Genomic DNA, 16,377 nt, shown 5'->3' with positions numbered 1-16,377 from the left:
GCTGTTGGTCATTTTCCAGGCCTCTACTTCCTTTGTCCAGTCTTTCCTCTAGCTTCTTGCTGTCCTTATGTGCTGATTCTGTCATCAGTGATGTCTGGGTCAGCTTTGACTAATTACCTTTTTCCTCGTTATGGTTCATATTTTGTTGCTTTTTTCATATGCCTGGTTATTTGTGATTCAATGCAAGACATTACTGACTGTTAGAGCTTGTATCCTTATAAATATTCTTGAGCTTTGTTCAGGGATGTTATAAAATTACTTGGACATGGTTTGATCTTTTTGGGTCTTGCTTTTAAACTTCCTTAGGTGGGACCAAAGCAGCATTAAGTCTAATCCCCTCCGCCCCCCACCCGTAAAAGCCTTGGGAGCACGCTGCCCAGTGCCCGTGACTGCGTTTCCCCCCTGCCGTGGGAGCAGGCACTGCTCCTGGCCTCTGTGAGTGCTGTGAGCCTTTCAGGGATTTGCCCCAGCCCTGGATGGTTTCCCCACACTCATGCGCTGGTCAGTGCTCAGGTGAACGTGTGAGGGGATGGCCTCTGGCAGGTATCTGGTGCTCGCTCTCTGTACAGCTCTCCTCTCAGGGCTCTGTTTTGTGACTCGGAGCTAGTAAACTGTCTCCTTGCTCCCCCTGTGGGAGACCACGAGGTTCTGCTTGGGTTCCCCCCATGGTTTGGGGCTGCCAGACAGTGCACCTCTTCCTATCAGCCAGAGGTTTTTATCTTTCATTGCCTCATGTCCAGTGTCTTATACTGTGGGGTGTGTGTGTGTGTGTGTGTGTGTGAGAGAGAGAGAGAGAGAGAGAGAGAGAATGAGAATGTTTCAGGCAAGTTTAAATCTAGTGTCTATAACTCTGTATCTGTTCTTAAGTGGATTTTTGAAACTGCTCAGATGAGTTCCCTTCAGTGCGTTAAGTGATGGGCTCGTTGGCCCAGTGCAGCATTCTGGGGTCTGGTGGGGAATCTGCCGCTGGCTTGTGACCGAGGTTGGCAGGGCTGCCTTCTGCCGGCCTCAGCGTGTGGCCTGCATCCTCGGCTCTGTCAGGTGTACACCTGGCGTGAGGGAAACTACGCTGTCACCGCAAGCACTGGCAACGAATGCACTGTGCTTTTTTGGTTTCAGATTCATTTTTATGTTTCACTTCATGTTTTACAACATCCTACCTACTCACAGTTTTGCATCTTTAAAAAAAAAAGTCTGTTTCTTTTATTGGAAAGCATGGCTCTCTCTACTAAAGAAATTAACAGTGTTGATTTAATATGAAGTTTAAAAGCCAGATGCTCTTACTGCGATTATAGAATAATTTATTTGCCAGATTCATCATTAGTTAACACCATTTGAAACTATTTTCAACCCTTGGTAATCAATATTTACAAAATCTGTGTTCTGCAGAATTAAAAATCAAATATACTAAGTGTTAAAATTTTAGAGCACATAGAAAGTATAAGGTAAGAGAATATTTTAAGTTACCTACTGTCTCATGTGTAGAGATAACCATTATTAATAATCTGGTGTACTTCCTTTTAGATGCACGTATGTTTTTCAGATTGTTTCCCCACTTTCCATTTTAGTGGAAGACTTACGACCCTGTGTTTTCCCAGTGGGAAGTGTGGTTCCGGTTCATCTTCCTGGTGCTTACTTTCATTGTCACTGTAAGTACCATTCAGACACGTCAGATTCCAGAAAGGGCAAAGTCAGTTTATGGTTTGTGATTATCCAAGTGTGAGCTGCCCGGGAGACTTACCTGAATTCTGAGCGACTCCATCCAGTGGCCGACCTGATATTACTAAACAGTCCATATGTCTGCTCGATGCTGCTGTGCGAAAAGAGTCCGTGGGGTCTTTTAGCACGGACTTCTGTGTAGTGGAATGGGAATCACAGATCACTGACTTGTGAGTAAGCTTTCGTCAGTATGCAGTGACAAATGGCACGTCCCCTGTGGTGGCAGGAAGTCTGCCTTACTTGAGTAACCTTTGAGTGCAGAGACAGCACATTCTTGGGTTTTTGCATCAGAAACTGGCGCCAGACCTTTCTTCTCTTCAGGAGTGAGCCACAGAGTGGGTTTCGAAGTGCAGGCTTCTGGCTCCTTTGGGATCAAAGCTCAGTGTCCACAAGCACCGAGTGGCTTAAGGGGTGACGCTAACCCTTAACACATAGGTGATCCCCACAGAGGCCCGGTCAGTGAACCTAACAGGCTGCCGGAAGTGACCCCTCCATCTAGGAAGTCCAAATTGCCTAGAAAATCATTGGCTTGTGTTATAGAAAAAAAAACAAAAAGAAAAAATAACTCCAGGGCTGAAAACCACAAATTGTCGAATGTCTTAAAGCAGTTTAAAGAACTTCTCCCGTGAGCCACCGCACCTTCCTGTGGTCGCCCTGACCATGGCGTTTCTTCGGGGAGCCCTGGTGCCCTCCCTAGTACAGGTGTTGCACTGCTGGGAGCATGTGGCCTGGACCTCGGGAAGGTCCTTCTCTGTGGGCTCCGTTACATTCTTGTCCCCTCCTGCCTGATGACAACAGCTTGTGACCCTGTGACCTTGGCCCCTTTGCAGCAGTTCACCGTCTGGTCTCAATTGTCACGGATGGTCTCGGTTGGTAGTGATTTCAACAAGGGGTTCACTCAGAGGTCGAGCCTGGCACATGCCCGTCCATTTGGGCAGACGTGTGATGCTAAGCGGGTGTCAGCCAGGGCAGTGACAGAGGTTGCTTTGGTTTGCAGTGCCTGTTCGCACATTCCCTCCGGAAGTTTTCCATGCGGGACTGGGGGATCGAGCAGAAGTGGATGTCCATCCTTTTGCCTCTGCTGCTGCTTTATAACGGTAGGTGCCATTTCTATTCAGGAGTTTTCCCCTTTAAAATTCAAAGCTGGCAGGCATCTGAGAGGTGGCCTGGCCTGAGTCTCCAGAAGTGCCCAGGGTGGGGTTGGGGGGTGGAAAGAACAGGCAGTAGCACCCCCCCACCACCACCACCAGCACGATGCCCAGCCGCTTTCACAAATGAGTAACTGCTCGGGTAGTTAAAACCTGGAAGGACTATAGACACAGCCTTCTTGGAACTTGGCTGAAGGTGACAAGCACGCCGTCTGTTCCTCGTCCCCTGCTCCAGGCGTCCATGGCTTCCAGTGCTGCAGCCACGACTGCCAGGCCTGTGGGCAGGAGCGGATGGTGGGAGCAGGCGGCGTTTTGTAATGATCACTGGAGCAATCTGTGCATTGCTGTTAGGTGTTTTGAAAAACAAAACAGCCTTTAGTTGACTACCTCCCCAGGTGCTGGTGCACTGCCTTCCTCAGGCTGCCTTCCGTTTGCATTCCAGATCCATTGTTCCCGCTGTCCTTTCTGGTGAACAGCTGGCTCCCCGGGATGCTGGACGACCTCTTCCAGTCTGTGTTCCTGTGCGCCTTGCTGCTCTTCTGGCTGTGCGTGTCCCACGGGATACGGGTCCAGGTGAGCGCTGCCGCCGGAGTGGCCACACTGTCCTCTGTCGGCCTCCGCGGCTCGTGCGTAACCCGCACCTGCCCTTGACGGTCTGTCTCCAGCCTCGTTGTCAAGAGAAGAACGCTCTGTGCAGAAATGGTTTGAGCATCTGTGATGCAGTGCAGTCTAGTGGGGGTTGGTGGTTAGCTCGAATTATTAACTTCCCCATTCCTTACTCATTTTTTCTTTTTCTTTTTAGGGAGAAAGGCGGTGTTTGACTTTCTATTTGCCTAAATTCTTCATTGTTGGACTGTTGTGGTTGGCTTCTGTCACGCTGGGAATATGGCAGACGTGAGTAATTTTACTGTGTGTGAAACTTCAGTATGGAAAGCCTGTGGCATCGTGGACAGAGCGAGTCCGACTGTATGTTGTGACCTCATCCAGAAAGGAATCTGTCACCCAGTGTCTCCCGATGGGCACTGAGACGTGAACTGCGGGCTCATTTTTGCTTGAATGGCATGTGGAGGTAGACATGATTCTTCTGGCCTCTTATAGGAGAACGAAAGCGACCGCGTCCTTTCAGGTTCCTCCTTCAGAGAGGCGAAGGCTTCGCTCGGGTCGGCTCCTGCCCACCAGGCGTTGTAGTCGCTCCTTTAGTCGCCAGCGTCGGGACTTCCCCACCTTACAGCAGCTCCCAGAGTTTATCTTTGTTGGTATTTCTGTCCTTCTGTAAAATGGTGCCCCGCGGATTTACTGCAGATACTAGTTCCATCCATTTTGGGGGCATCGAACTTCATGACATAATGACAGGACTGAGTCACGTCTTCTCCACGTCCCTCTCCCTGCCTACCTGTCATCTCAGCGACCCATTTCACTTCAAAATGAGTTTCACGGACGTTTGTATTCACTTTCATTGCTTTGTGTGCCCGTGTTTTTCGTAGTGCCCATGTATGTGATTGAAAGGTGCCAGGGAAACAGATCCTAGAGATTTTCATAATGAAAAATTCTGCTCCTTCACAGTGCTGGTGGCTGGACAGTTACGTTAGTAGCATCCTGTGTGTTTTCAGTGTGAAATTTAGGATTTCTCATAAATTTAGGATTCTTTTTAAAAATCCTTTACTGTTGGTTAACAAGTAGTTTATATCAATACGTTAAAAAATCTAAGTGAAAGTATAAAATAAAAAGTAAACTTGTTATTAATCTATGATTTTTTTATAACATATTTTTAGAGTTAATGAACTACACGATCCAATGTACCAGTATCGAGTGGATACAGGAAATTTTCAGGTAAGGGTTGTTAATGAAGCCTGAGGAGGTTTTTTTAATGGTATTTAAAAATATATATTGAATTTTGTAACTAAAATCGTGCTGTCAACACAAGCTTGCTGACCGGCCATTTGGGAGAGTCTGTAGAAAGTTCATGGGTGGAAAATTTAGAAAAACATGTTTGCATAGTATGAAAAGTAAACTTTAAAAAACTGTGTTGTCACTCCCAGGCCATGGTTTGTGGTTGAAGTGCCAGGGCCAGAAGGTGTGTCAGATTTTAGGAACGTTATGGAACAACTAAGAGAACATTTTTGTTCATTTAATTCTCTAAAGTAGCTGGAGGTTTCCCACGAGCGAATGGCGTGGCCGGGGCTTGTAGCCACGGCGGGTCTGGTGGTGGTCTGCTGACCCCGGCTTGAAACTCTTTGTCCCTTTGAACAAGGGGTCTACCATGTCTATATGACACAGAGGCCCGCAGATGGCAGTCAGCCCTGAGTGTGGCTTCCCCCCAATACCCCCAACTCCCCCCAAGGTTGCGGGCATCCCTCCTCGCCTCTCAGGGCAGCCCCTCTGGGCACAGCTCCCCAAGCCCAGTGTGGGTGTGCTTGGCACCCAGGGGCACAGGGAGTCCCGTGAGGAGCCTCAGAGTTGTGTTCCCAGAGGCCCAGAGTTGAATCCTGACCAAGGATTCAACATTGCTGGATTCAGTGACATCCAGCATTTCTCTGGCGGCTTTGCAGAGCTTCTTGGAGGCGGGGAAGCGGGACGGTAAAATCTGTGGTCTTTTGTGGGAATGGCTGCTGAGAAAGAGCGCAGTTAGTGAATGATGATATTTCGAGAAGATATTTAACTTGCGTTGAGACTGTCATCGCACAGATAAGAAAACCGAAGTCCAGAAAGTTGAGACTTGCCCGAGGAATTCTCAGGATCTAGTCCTGGGTTCTTTCTCTGATACGTGCCACCATATTCATAGGCAGGGCAGGGAGCCAGGCCTCAGCCTGGGAGAGACAAGGAGGCGCGACTGCCATTTATTGAGCACCTACTACGTGCCAGGCCCTGTGTGTGCTAGAGGCTTTCAGTGTGTCCAGGAAGGAGTCCTTGTTCATTTGATTAGCAAGGGCTGGAGGTCCTGTAGGGGGAGCCGCCTACACTCAAGAGGCTGAGAGGCTGGGCGCAGTCTTGCTCTGTTTCAGGGGGCCCTTCAGGGCTCTAGGTCCCTCTTAGTGTTTGCCTTTTCTGTGGATGGTGGTGTTGGATGGCAAAGCCGCACTGAGAACCCGTCCTTATTCCAGTGCCCATCTTGTTTCATTCTAGGGAATGAAGATTTTCTTCATGGTGGTGGCAGTGGTGTACATTTTATATCTTCTGTTCCTGATAGTGCGGGCCTGTTCTGAGCTGCGTCACATGCCTTATGTAGGTAAGTGCCACTTCACAAAAGCCCAGGGCATGGTGGGTCAGCAGTTAACTTCACGTGGGGGAGGCGTGGCTGGAGGCCACCAAACAAGTGGCATAACTTGGAGGGGAACCCAGGGACTTGACCCATTCCCAGAGGCTGGGGCCACAGCAGGGCTGAGTGGATAACTCTGGGCCATTGGGACAGTGCCCCGGGCCAGCGCTGGCGGGACACCTGTGGGCTGGCAGCCAGCTGGGGCCCTGGGTGCCAGTGTGGCTGTGGGAGCTGCCTGGATGGTTCTGGCATCACACCTTGTGGAGGGGCCAGCCGGGCGGCTTTCCTAGTCCTTGAGTCAGAGCAAGTCACCTAATTTTGTAGGATCCTTTTCCCCAGTCTGTCACAAGTCATAACGGCCATGGCCTCATGGGGACCCTCCTGGACTCTGGGGAGGTGGGACAGTGTTTCCCCTGGGCTTCAGGTAAACACAGGTTTGAAGTCCAGAGGGAAGTGTAGTTTTGTTCAGGGGGGTTTGCTTTACTTTCGTCTGAGATGAGAGGGGGGTTTACTACCAAGGGGGTTTCATGGGGATATTTCTTTCTTTTTCAGATCTCAGGTTAAAATTTTTGACTGCATTGACTTTTGTAGTGCTTGTCATTAGGTAAGAAGACTTTCTTTCTATTTTTTTTTTAAGTTTTATTTTATTAAATTTATTGGGGTGACAATTGTTAGTAAAATTACATAGATTTCAGGTGTACAATTCTGTATTACATCATCTATAAATCCCATTGTGTGTTCATCACCCAGAGTCAGTTCTCCTTCCATCACCATATATTCGATCCCCCTTACCCTCATCTCCCACCCCCCACCCCCTTACCCTTTGGCAACCACTAAACTATTGTCTGTGTCTATGAGTTTCTGTTTCTCATTTGTTTGTCTTGTTCTTATGTTGTTTTTGGTTTATATACCACATATCAGTGAAATCACATGGTTCTTTGCTTTTTCTGTCTGACATATTTCACTCAGCATTACACTCTCAAGATCCATCCATGTTGTCACAAATGTTCCTATATCATCTTTTCTTACCGCCGAATAGTATTCCATTGTGTATATATACCACAACTTCTTTATCCATTCATCTATCGAAGGACATTTTGGTTGTTTCCATGTCTTGGCCACCGTAAATAAAGCTGCAGTGAACATTGGAGCACACGTGTCTTTATCTCTAAATGTTTTCAGATTTTTTGGGTAGATACCCAAGAGAGGGATTGCTGGGTCATATGGCAATTCTATTCATAATTTTTTGAGGAACCTCCACACTGCCTTCCATAATGGCTGCACCAGTCTGCATTTCCACCAACAGTGTATGAGGGTTCCTTTTTCTCCACAGCCTCTCCAACACTTGTTACTATTTGTCTTGTTGATGATAGCCATTCTGACTGGGGTGAGGTGATATCTCATTGTGGTTTTGATTTGCATTTCTCTGATGATTAGTGATGTTGAGCATTTTTTCATATGTCTATTTGCCATTTGTATGTCCTCTTTAGAGAAATGTCTCTTCAGGTCCTCTGCCCATTTTTCAGTTGGGTTGTTTGTTTTTTTGTTGTTGAGTTGCATGAGTTCCTTGTATATTCTGGATATTAGCCCCTTATCGGAGGCACTGTTTGCAAAAATCTTCTCCCATTCAGTTGGTGGCCTCTTTATTTTGTAGATGGTTTCTTTTGCTGTGCAGAAGCTTTTAAGTTTCATATAGTCCCATTTGTTTATTTTAGCTTTTACTTTCCTTGCCTTTGGAGTCAAATTCATAAAATGCTCTTTGAACCCAAGGTCCATAAGTTTAGTACCTATGTTTTCTTCTATGCAGTTTATTGTGTCAGGTCTTATGCTTAAGTCTTTGATCCATTTTGAATTAATTTTGGTACATGGTGACAGATAGCAGTCCAGTTTCATTCTTTTGCATGTGGCTTTCCAATTCTGCCAGCACCATTTATTGAAGAGGCTGTCTTTGCTCCATTGTATGTTTTTAGCTTCTTTGTCAAAAATTATCTGTCCATATTTATGTGGTTTTATTTCTGGGTTCTCAGTTCTATTCCATTGGTCTATGTGTCTGTTTTTCTGCCAACACCATGCTGTGTTGATGATTGTAGCCCTGTAATACAAGCCGAAAGACTTTATTTCTTAATGAAGCAAAACCGTGAGTTTTTATGTTATGCTTTTGACTATCTTTTCTCCCCTTTCACGGAGTTAATTGTAGGGAACTTCTGGCCAAATGTGTTCACTAGGTCAGAGAGGGCATGTGGCTTGTTGCACGTGCCCGGGGAGCCGACCTCGTGCATGGGTCACCGGCGTGTGTGACACTTGCTGTGTAGGCGGGGCAGACAGTGGAACTCCTGTCAGAGAACTAGAATGTCGTGTGGGGTCCTGGCACCTGGCGTCCTTTGGATGCTCGAGGACAGGACTGTAAGCAGGAGTTGCTTTTGTTTCCATTCAGTACGACAGATGTCATTCACCTGAATAGGCTGTTGGCCCCCAAGGAGGGGCCTGCGAGAGCCGGGCGCCAGGGCCCCGAGCCAGGAGCTGAGCGCTCCCGGGAAGTTGTCTCTTTGAATGAGTTCCAGATAATTGTTTGGTTGATCATTGTTGGCCTCTTTCTCCTAAAATCCAAATCCAGAGGGAATAAAATCTAGTTATCTGCCTTTCTTTCTTGGTTGTTTGGATGGCAAATAAATGGCCATCAGCCCTTTTCCCTGGTGGGAGTGGACAGGGACTCAGGCTGGCCTCCTAAGTCTGTGCAGAGTGGGACGGCTGCTGTGGGCCTCCGGTGCGTGAGCTCACAGCCCTCTATGGGTCGGATGCCGTGTTCACCGCAGCGTGGGAACTCAGATGGACTTCCAAATGATCTTGAGTTTATTCAGCCTCTAAATTCACCTGCAAATAAGTGGTGTGTGTGTTGTACGCAGTCAGTCTCTTCAGTGCTGGGCGCAAATGATGTCTCTGAACTTCTCACACATCCTCACACACTTCATATCCTCTTCCACATACACGTGCGATACACACACGTCCCCCCCCACACACACACACACAGAGTAGTAACCTCTCTACAGGCTGTCTTAGAAGTTGTTACACCTTTGTGATTTTTCTTCATGTTCAAAGGGATTCCTTTATTTATGCAGCAGTTACTTAGTGAGTGCCTACCCGGGTGAACAGGCAGACAGGCTCCTCCCTACCAAGTAAATGAATAGCATAAGTGCCATAATGAAAATACAACAGAGAGAGGTGACGATGGCAGATTTGAAGAGGTCACTAAGCAGAGAAGTAGCTGCCCATCTCTCTGAGGTGACATTTGACCTGGGGCCTAAAGAAGGAACCCTGGAAATACCTGGGGCTGGCTCCCCAGGTAGCGGGGACAGCAGGTGGCTCAGCAAGTAGGAGGAACAGCAGTCACAGGAGGTGAGGACATGAGCGAGAGTGGCCGCTGGAGAGGTCAGGTCGGCCTGGAAGCCACTGTCAGGCACAGTGTTATTCTCAGGGACAAGAACCCACTGTGGGGCTTCTGATCTACGTCTATAGTGCGATCTGTCTGGCTGCGTGTGGAGAACGGATCACAGGGAGGGGAGATGAAAGCCTGGGTGCTGGGATGCTGGGGGTGGTTTGAGGAGAACCTGGCTGTGGAGTCCCACATTATCAGAACCTCAGTTATCATATGTCAGAGGCAGGTGTCTAACAGGGCCTGTTGCTGCTGCACCGTGGGAATCTGTGCCGAGCGGGAAAGCAAACTTTCCTCAGGGGAGCTGGTAACTGTCATAGGAGATAGTCTTGAAAACAAACTAAGGGAGTGAGAGATGGGGAGGGAACGTGCCACGGGGGTGCTTCCGGGCCCCGACGCGACACAGACATGGCCCAGTCAGCGTCAGCTGAGTGTGTCCCTGCTGTCAGCCCTCCTGGGTCTGAGACCAAATGCCTGGCGGCAAGCTGTACGTGCACGTGCTGTGTGTGGACAAGTTTCGTGCAGAAATAATAGATGCTAGGCTATAATTGTTAACAGGGTGAATATAACAACTTATATGAAGCTGGTGCCATTTCTTCATATATTTTACATATTTTCCTTTTGTTTTCCCCCCAGCATCGTCATCCTTTATTTAAGGTTCGGAGCACAAGTATTACAAGACAATTTTGTAGCTGAACTGTCAACTCACTATCAGAATTATATCCTTCTCATGGGAAGACATCAGGCTTCAGGAATGCACGCTAGATGTGTGTTTGCATGTTAGGTTAGGAACTGCAAGAAGAGGCAGGGCCCCTCCTCATGGCTGGTGCTGCAGAGCCCCTGGGGGCCCACGTGGGCCTGTCTGTGGAGAGGGGTGCTCACACTGGCCCCACTCTGGCCCTGGGAAGTGCTGTTCCTCCGTGGGCAGCGCTCAGTCTCCCAGGGTGAACCCGGGTCACTAACCAGGTGGATTCGAGCCCAGGGACCCCAGTGCCAGCGGCTGCTGTCGGCCTCTCACCGTCACCCAGGTACATCCAGCTACAGTGTCCACAGGGCTGTGGTGGCCGGGGCAGCTGAAGCCTGTGTCTCCAGGAAGTGTCTGTAAAACAGTGGGCCCTCCTTCAGTTCCTGCCTGGGCGCCTGCGGCCCGGGGGCAGGCGGGGTGCCTCCCTAGTAAACGCCTTTTTCAAATGTGTGACAGGCTGTGGGCTTGCCACTCCCCTGCCAGTGACGGCACCCATCGGGGGCGCCGTGGGCGTCGGTCCTTTCCATCGCTGGCTCTTTCCTCAGGGCCTCTTGCAGCCTGTGCTTTAATGTATGATTTTTTAAATTTCCGTGACTGAATTTCACACTAAACTTTCATCAGACTCTCACAGGGGTCTGTAATCCAGACAGGGTTAAGAGCAAGTGGTCTGAGGGTCTGTTTCCATTCTTCATACCATGCTTGTGGTCTTCCATGTCGTGGGGTCTTCCTGCCCTTTGCTTGATCATGTCCGGTCCCGCCCCCTCGAGATGTTGCCTGGATAGGAGAAAGCACGGCTCTCCTGTCACTTGCAGGTGACCTGACAGGCTGTGGTGACCTCTGGCCGTGGGATGCCTGTGGTGTCCTGAGCTCTGGGTTCGGAGCCCCGAGGTCCTCATTGCGATTGACAATAAAAGGGGCAAGTGCTGCTGGTTAGAAGCAGCAGCCAGGCTGAAAGTACAGACGCCGACTGGTATGTCCGAGTGTGGACGTTCTGGGCCTGCTTATGTCCCTTGACCAGTGTCACCAGCTGAATTCTTGTCTTTCTACGGCTTGTTGAACTTTTACCTCTACACGATGGCCTTTGTGTACTCTCCATCGAAGAACGCCCTGTACGGTAAGCCGCCCTGGGCTCCGGGTTGCTGGCCACACGCTTCCGCAGAAGTTCGGGGCCCCCACCTCCACGGGTTTCCCATTAGGGCTGGGTGCCATGGCTCACAGTGCCTTCTTTCTACAGAGAGACATAGGGACCTCTAAGTGGCGAGCTCTGAGTTTTAGTTAGAACGCAGCGTGCAAGATGGAAACGTTTCGGCAGTGGGTTCTAGCACAAGCGTTACAACCATCAGCCATATGAAATAAAGTCTGTTGCGTACTGGTACCATGACCACTCAAAAGAAAACCAGAATGCAAAGTCCTCCCCCCAAAACAGCCCTGTCACACAGGACGTGAACAGGACAACATCCTGGGACCTGGGCGTTTATGCCGCGTGAGTTCTCAGAGCACCTTCGTGAAGTGTCTCACTTGAGCTTCACAGCAGCTTTATGACAAAGATACAGCTACTCCCATTTATAGGTGAAGACACTTAGACCAGGCGGCATGCAGGGTGGGCAGATCAGCCCCCACCGGTTTCCTCCCGCTCCCTGGGTGCACCCAGGAGACGTACCCGGGAGGCAACTCCGTCCTGGGCTCCTCCAGCTGCTCCCACACCATCTTCACAGCCGCCAGCCAAGCAGCGATGCTGCCCCGGCGGGTACAGGAAAAAACATGCTCAGGAGACAGAATGATGTGTTGAGATCACACAGATACTAACTAGTGGGAACTAGGATTGGAATCCGCTCTTTCCGACTCGTAGCCTCATTCTAGGACAGGCTGATAACGTAAAACATGCTTTGCCTGGTTTTCAGAGTCGCAGCTGAAAGACAACCCTGCGTTCTCCATGCTGAATGACTCCGACGATGATGTCATCTACGGGTGAGTCCCGTCTCTGGGAGGCTGTCCTTGGTGAGCATCAGCCTGGCTTTGCGTGTTTACTGAACAGGTGGTAATCATGCTAACCAGGTGTTGTAGCACTGCTTTCCCCGGGGGAGTGTCAGGATTCCGTGGTCTTCTGTCCTCAGTATTCAGGCTTCCGCTGAGTGGTATTCTCTTTTGCTGAGCACCGCTAGGGAATGGTGACCACAGGGAGGACAGTTCTTCCTGGATGACAGGCCCTGGTGATGGATGGGGGATGAGGAGTGGGCACTGTCGGTTGGTGACAGAAACTAAGAGAGCAAAGCTGTGAGATGAGTTCTTGTTAGAAGGGCGTGTTAGTGTGGAGGAGAAAAGTCAAGAGCTGTCTAAAGCAGACTGGTATCAAACGTCGTCTCTTTTATAACAGGAGTGACTATGAAGAAATGCCCCTGCAGAACGGCCAAGCCATTCGGGCCCAGTACAAGGAGGGGTCTGAGAGCGACTGAGCTGTCGCGACATGGCCAGGAGCCTGCTCTCCTGCAGCGACCGTCCTGGATGCAGACTTGTCTTGAAAGCAGACACTTCCTGGTCTTTATTTGTTTACATATTTTTAAAGGAAAACCAAAACTGAGGACAAATTTAAATGTTGGGCCAAATTTATTGTTAGAGTGGCTATATTTATTTAGGAAGAAAGGTGATGATAAAAAAATTAAACAGCCAAATCCTTTTTCAAAGGTTACAGATGAGAGCGAGCTTGTTTTCAGTGGTGAGGAGGAAATGGCTCCTGTTTGTAGTAGAGAATTATGTACTTATTTCAAAAATTATTTACAGATTCCACGTTCATGGTAATCTTTTGAGTCAGGTCCACCGCGTGGCAGCGTTCCTCTTCTCTGTCCCCTGCGCCATGGTACCGCGACTCTCAACTCCGAGGGAAGCCTGTTTCTGTGGCTGCGTCACCAGGGCTGTCCTTCCCCCTGAGTGGCCTGTGCTCTAGATAACCAAGCACCTTAAGTGACTGGTTTTGCGTGTTTACTGAACAGGTGGTAATCATGCTAACCAGGTCACAGCATTGCTTTCCCCTAGGAGTGTCATGATTCCATGGTCTTGTTTCCTCATTATTGAGGCATCCACTGAGTGGTATTCTTTTTTGCTGAGCACCGCTAGGGAATGGTGACCACAGGAAGGACAGTGAAATGTGGCAGTCATGGCTCAGTAGGGAAACTGGGGGTGACAGGTTCTAACCACTCCCCACAAAGCAGGACTAGTGTGTGGAGTTCTGAGGAGGGTTTGACAGGTTCCCAAGGAAAGGCCTTGTGAGATAACTGACAAGCTGCCAGCTCCAGTGGGAAGGGTCTTGCTGCCAGTTTTCCAATTACGTACCTGACTATGGATGGGTGACCCTATGGTTGGGGCGGAGAAGAAGGTATCCATTAAATTCCAGTGCGCAGTTATTTCTGCAGCTCTGCTCAAGACGATACCCCACCGAGCTTTATTTTTTTAAATGAAAGCTAAACAAGTGATTGGTATCATACTATAGATTCTTTATTGCCAAACAGTTTTTCAGTTTCTCATTTGGAAACTAGGTAAAAGAAAGTAAAACATTCTAGATGGTTTATGGAAGAGCATCTGTGGGTAGAAGTGTCTCACAAGCTGGTCCGGTGAGCAGGTGAGCAGGTGAGCGGGCGGCTCTTTGGAAGTCACGTCTGGAGCTGCGGGATGGTGGCCTCACAGCAGCTCTGGACACTGCAGTCCTGTCACTGGGGAGTCTGGTACGGTCCCACCTTTGCTCCTCCTGTGCCCGGCTGTCTCTCTCGTGAACTGTTCCCATATAATCATTGCAGACATCCTGACTGCTGCCCTCTTGGGATTGTTCTGCTCTGCAAACAGGACCTACGTGTTCTTCATCTATGCATTACCTCTCAAATTACCATTCACAACTCAAAATTATATTCTGCGTTACCTAGTGCTAGGACCTTACCCAGGTTCATGAGAAACTACTCATTATGACTTCATACCTTTCTTTTTTTTAATTTAATAACATACCTTTAATGGGGATTCCATTTGCTTTTAGAACCCTGTAAATATGAATGTTTGAATTAAAACAGCTATCATTACAAGGGTAATTCAAGTTTACATGGTTTTTACATTTGCAATGGCGTGATTACTCTTTTTGATTCTGTGTACTTAGGAGGTATTGAAAAAAATTGCTACAAAATTTTACAAATTCTATTGAGACTATAAATAATTTTATGTAAATTGACAAAAACTTGTGCTGATTAATGTATTCTATTATAGTATGTGATATAGTTTACGTTTTAATCATTATAAAATACGTGTCCATAATTCAGAATGCTGTTATTTATCAGTAAATGTAAAATATTTGAGGCATTTAGCCATACCCCTTAGAACTTTTTAAAAACTTGTCTTTGTCCTATAGTGTAATTATAAACTGATGATGTCTTTATCTATTGATTCATCATGGCATCAAGTCAAGGAAATGAAACATATAGGAGTATTTATTTACTTTTTGTAACTAAATTGGAAACAAGAAAAAATTAACAGAAGTACTTAAGGGAAAATGGTTATTAAATCATGCATTTTCAATCTCTCTTCCTGGTGTATCATATATATCAACGTATTACATACTCCATGTAAAATTTTGCTTCAAGTATATTTTTGCATGTATTATATGTGCTTTAGGTATTAGGTTAAAACATTAAAGTCCGCCAGAAACTTCAAACAGTAGCAAGAAAAAAATTTTTTTTTGGAGAGCATCAAAGTTTTGCAAACTTGAATTATGAATTCAAAGGGCTGACTTTAGTTCTTCCAAGGTAACAGCTTGACTAACACCATCTTTGGGATAATTTTTTATATGGTGCAGTCTCGGGGAACCTGGATGGTGACCATAGGCATTAAGTTTCCCCAGGGAGAGCTTCATTATCCATGTGGATAATAGGTCCGCTTGATTTATTATTAAATCATTACAGCAGTGAAGTGCGGTTTCTCTCTCTGAAGCCCCATTTGAAAAGCTAGAGAAGGAATTATATAAAATATATTTAAGTTTGTAAGATTGTTCCTGTACATAATTAGATTGCAATAAATTTAAATACATTATGTAAACCCAACCCACTAAATTGGCCGATTACAAGACAAATGTCACCAGCCCTGAACTATTTACTGAAGGTAGTTATGTTAAATAGATTATGATGTGGTGACTTACTTCCGGGAATCCTTTTCATAGGGAAAAACACAGAATCTCATAGAAGGGATGATTAAACGGGATATCTAGTGAGGACCAGACTTAAAACACTGAAGTATACTTATGTGCTTTGAGGGTTTTAGAAACCAGTTGCCTTAGAGGTTAGACTTTTGAGAAAAAATCTTTTCCCCAGGCCAAAGGGAAGTTGCTTTAGTCTGTGACATCTTGTTATCCTGTTTATCTTGATTTCACATATTTTAGATATACTGATAACTATAATACCGTATTATGAAAGAGGATTTTCTGCTAATGAAAACTGCCTTTTTACAGAAAGACTGTAAATATTTGTACAAAAAGACTACACTTTAAGCTCAAAGGGAAAGATGCAGCTGTGTATTGATGGTGGGACTGTGCCAGTAAGCACAGCACCCATTGCTGAGTGAGCCCAGTCATCAATCGCAAGTGAGTGTTTGTTTGTGGCAAATTACATGTAGGGAGTGGCTTCATTCTGAGCCCACCTCTCTGGTAAATGGTAATAAATTTTTAATATTCGATCCTTATTTATGAGTTGCTGATTTGTTTGCTCTTTGCTTGTGGAGTTAATTTGACCATTTAGAGCTGAGCGCGTTAGGGTCAAGAGCAGGGCTTTCTTCAGTCCAGCAGGCGGACATGGAAGTGTGTCTTCATTATCAGGTTAACTGGCCCCGGACGAGCACGAAAGTGAAGACGAGGTAGGTCACAAGGCCAGGGTTTGGGGTCCACCTCCCCATTTACTTTGCTGTGACTTTAAATCAATCAGATAACCTCCAAACACGATTCCTGATTTATAAATAATGATGTAATTGTTACAGACACAAAGCAAAAGATTGTAAAAGCATCTTGCAAGCTCTGAAGTACTAAAACTTTTTTTGTGTGTGATTGCTACTGAAAAAT

The 16,377-nt window shown here is 47.1% G+C and overlaps 1 protein-coding gene across 5 annotated transcripts in view; it reads left to right on the top strand.

The window, feature by feature from the left end:
* Positions 1-16,004, top strand: part of TMEM181 (transmembrane protein 181) — a 63,369-nt gene extending 47,365 nt beyond the window's left edge. For all 5 annotated transcript variants that reach the window (XM_074333763.2, XM_019749187.3, XM_074333766.2 and 2 more), the window contains 11 exons: positions 1,569-1,649; positions 2,717-2,816; positions 3,310-3,440; positions 3,670-3,761; positions 4,640-4,697; positions 5,991-6,093; positions 6,676-6,727; positions 10,190-10,272; positions 11,323-11,412; positions 12,200-12,266; positions 12,673-16,004. In XM_074333763.2, coding sequence (XP_074189864.1) covers positions 1,569-1,649; positions 2,717-2,816; positions 3,310-3,440; positions 3,670-3,761; positions 4,640-4,697; positions 5,991-6,093; positions 6,676-6,727; positions 10,190-10,272; positions 11,323-11,412; positions 12,200-12,266; positions 12,673-12,751 — 936 coding nt within the window. In that variant the 3' untranslated portion in view covers positions 12,752-16,004. The remainder of the gene's footprint in view (positions 1-1,568; positions 1,650-2,716; positions 2,817-3,309; positions 3,441-3,669; positions 3,762-4,639; positions 4,698-5,990; positions 6,094-6,675; positions 6,728-10,189; positions 10,273-11,322; positions 11,413-12,199; positions 12,267-12,672) is intronic.
* The last annotated feature ends 373 nt before the right edge of the window (positions 16,005-16,377 follow it).

This window comes from Rhinolophus sinicus, chromosome 2, assembly GCF_057876585.1.
Source record: "Rhinolophus sinicus isolate RSI-liver-muscle chromosome 2, RSI-T2T, whole genome shotgun sequence".
NCBI classification, from domain to species: Eukaryota; Metazoa; Chordata; class Mammalia; order Chiroptera; family Rhinolophidae; genus Rhinolophus; species Rhinolophus sinicus.
Note: the sequence above shows the minus strand (reverse complement) of the source record. Positions and strands in the feature narration are given on the sequence as shown.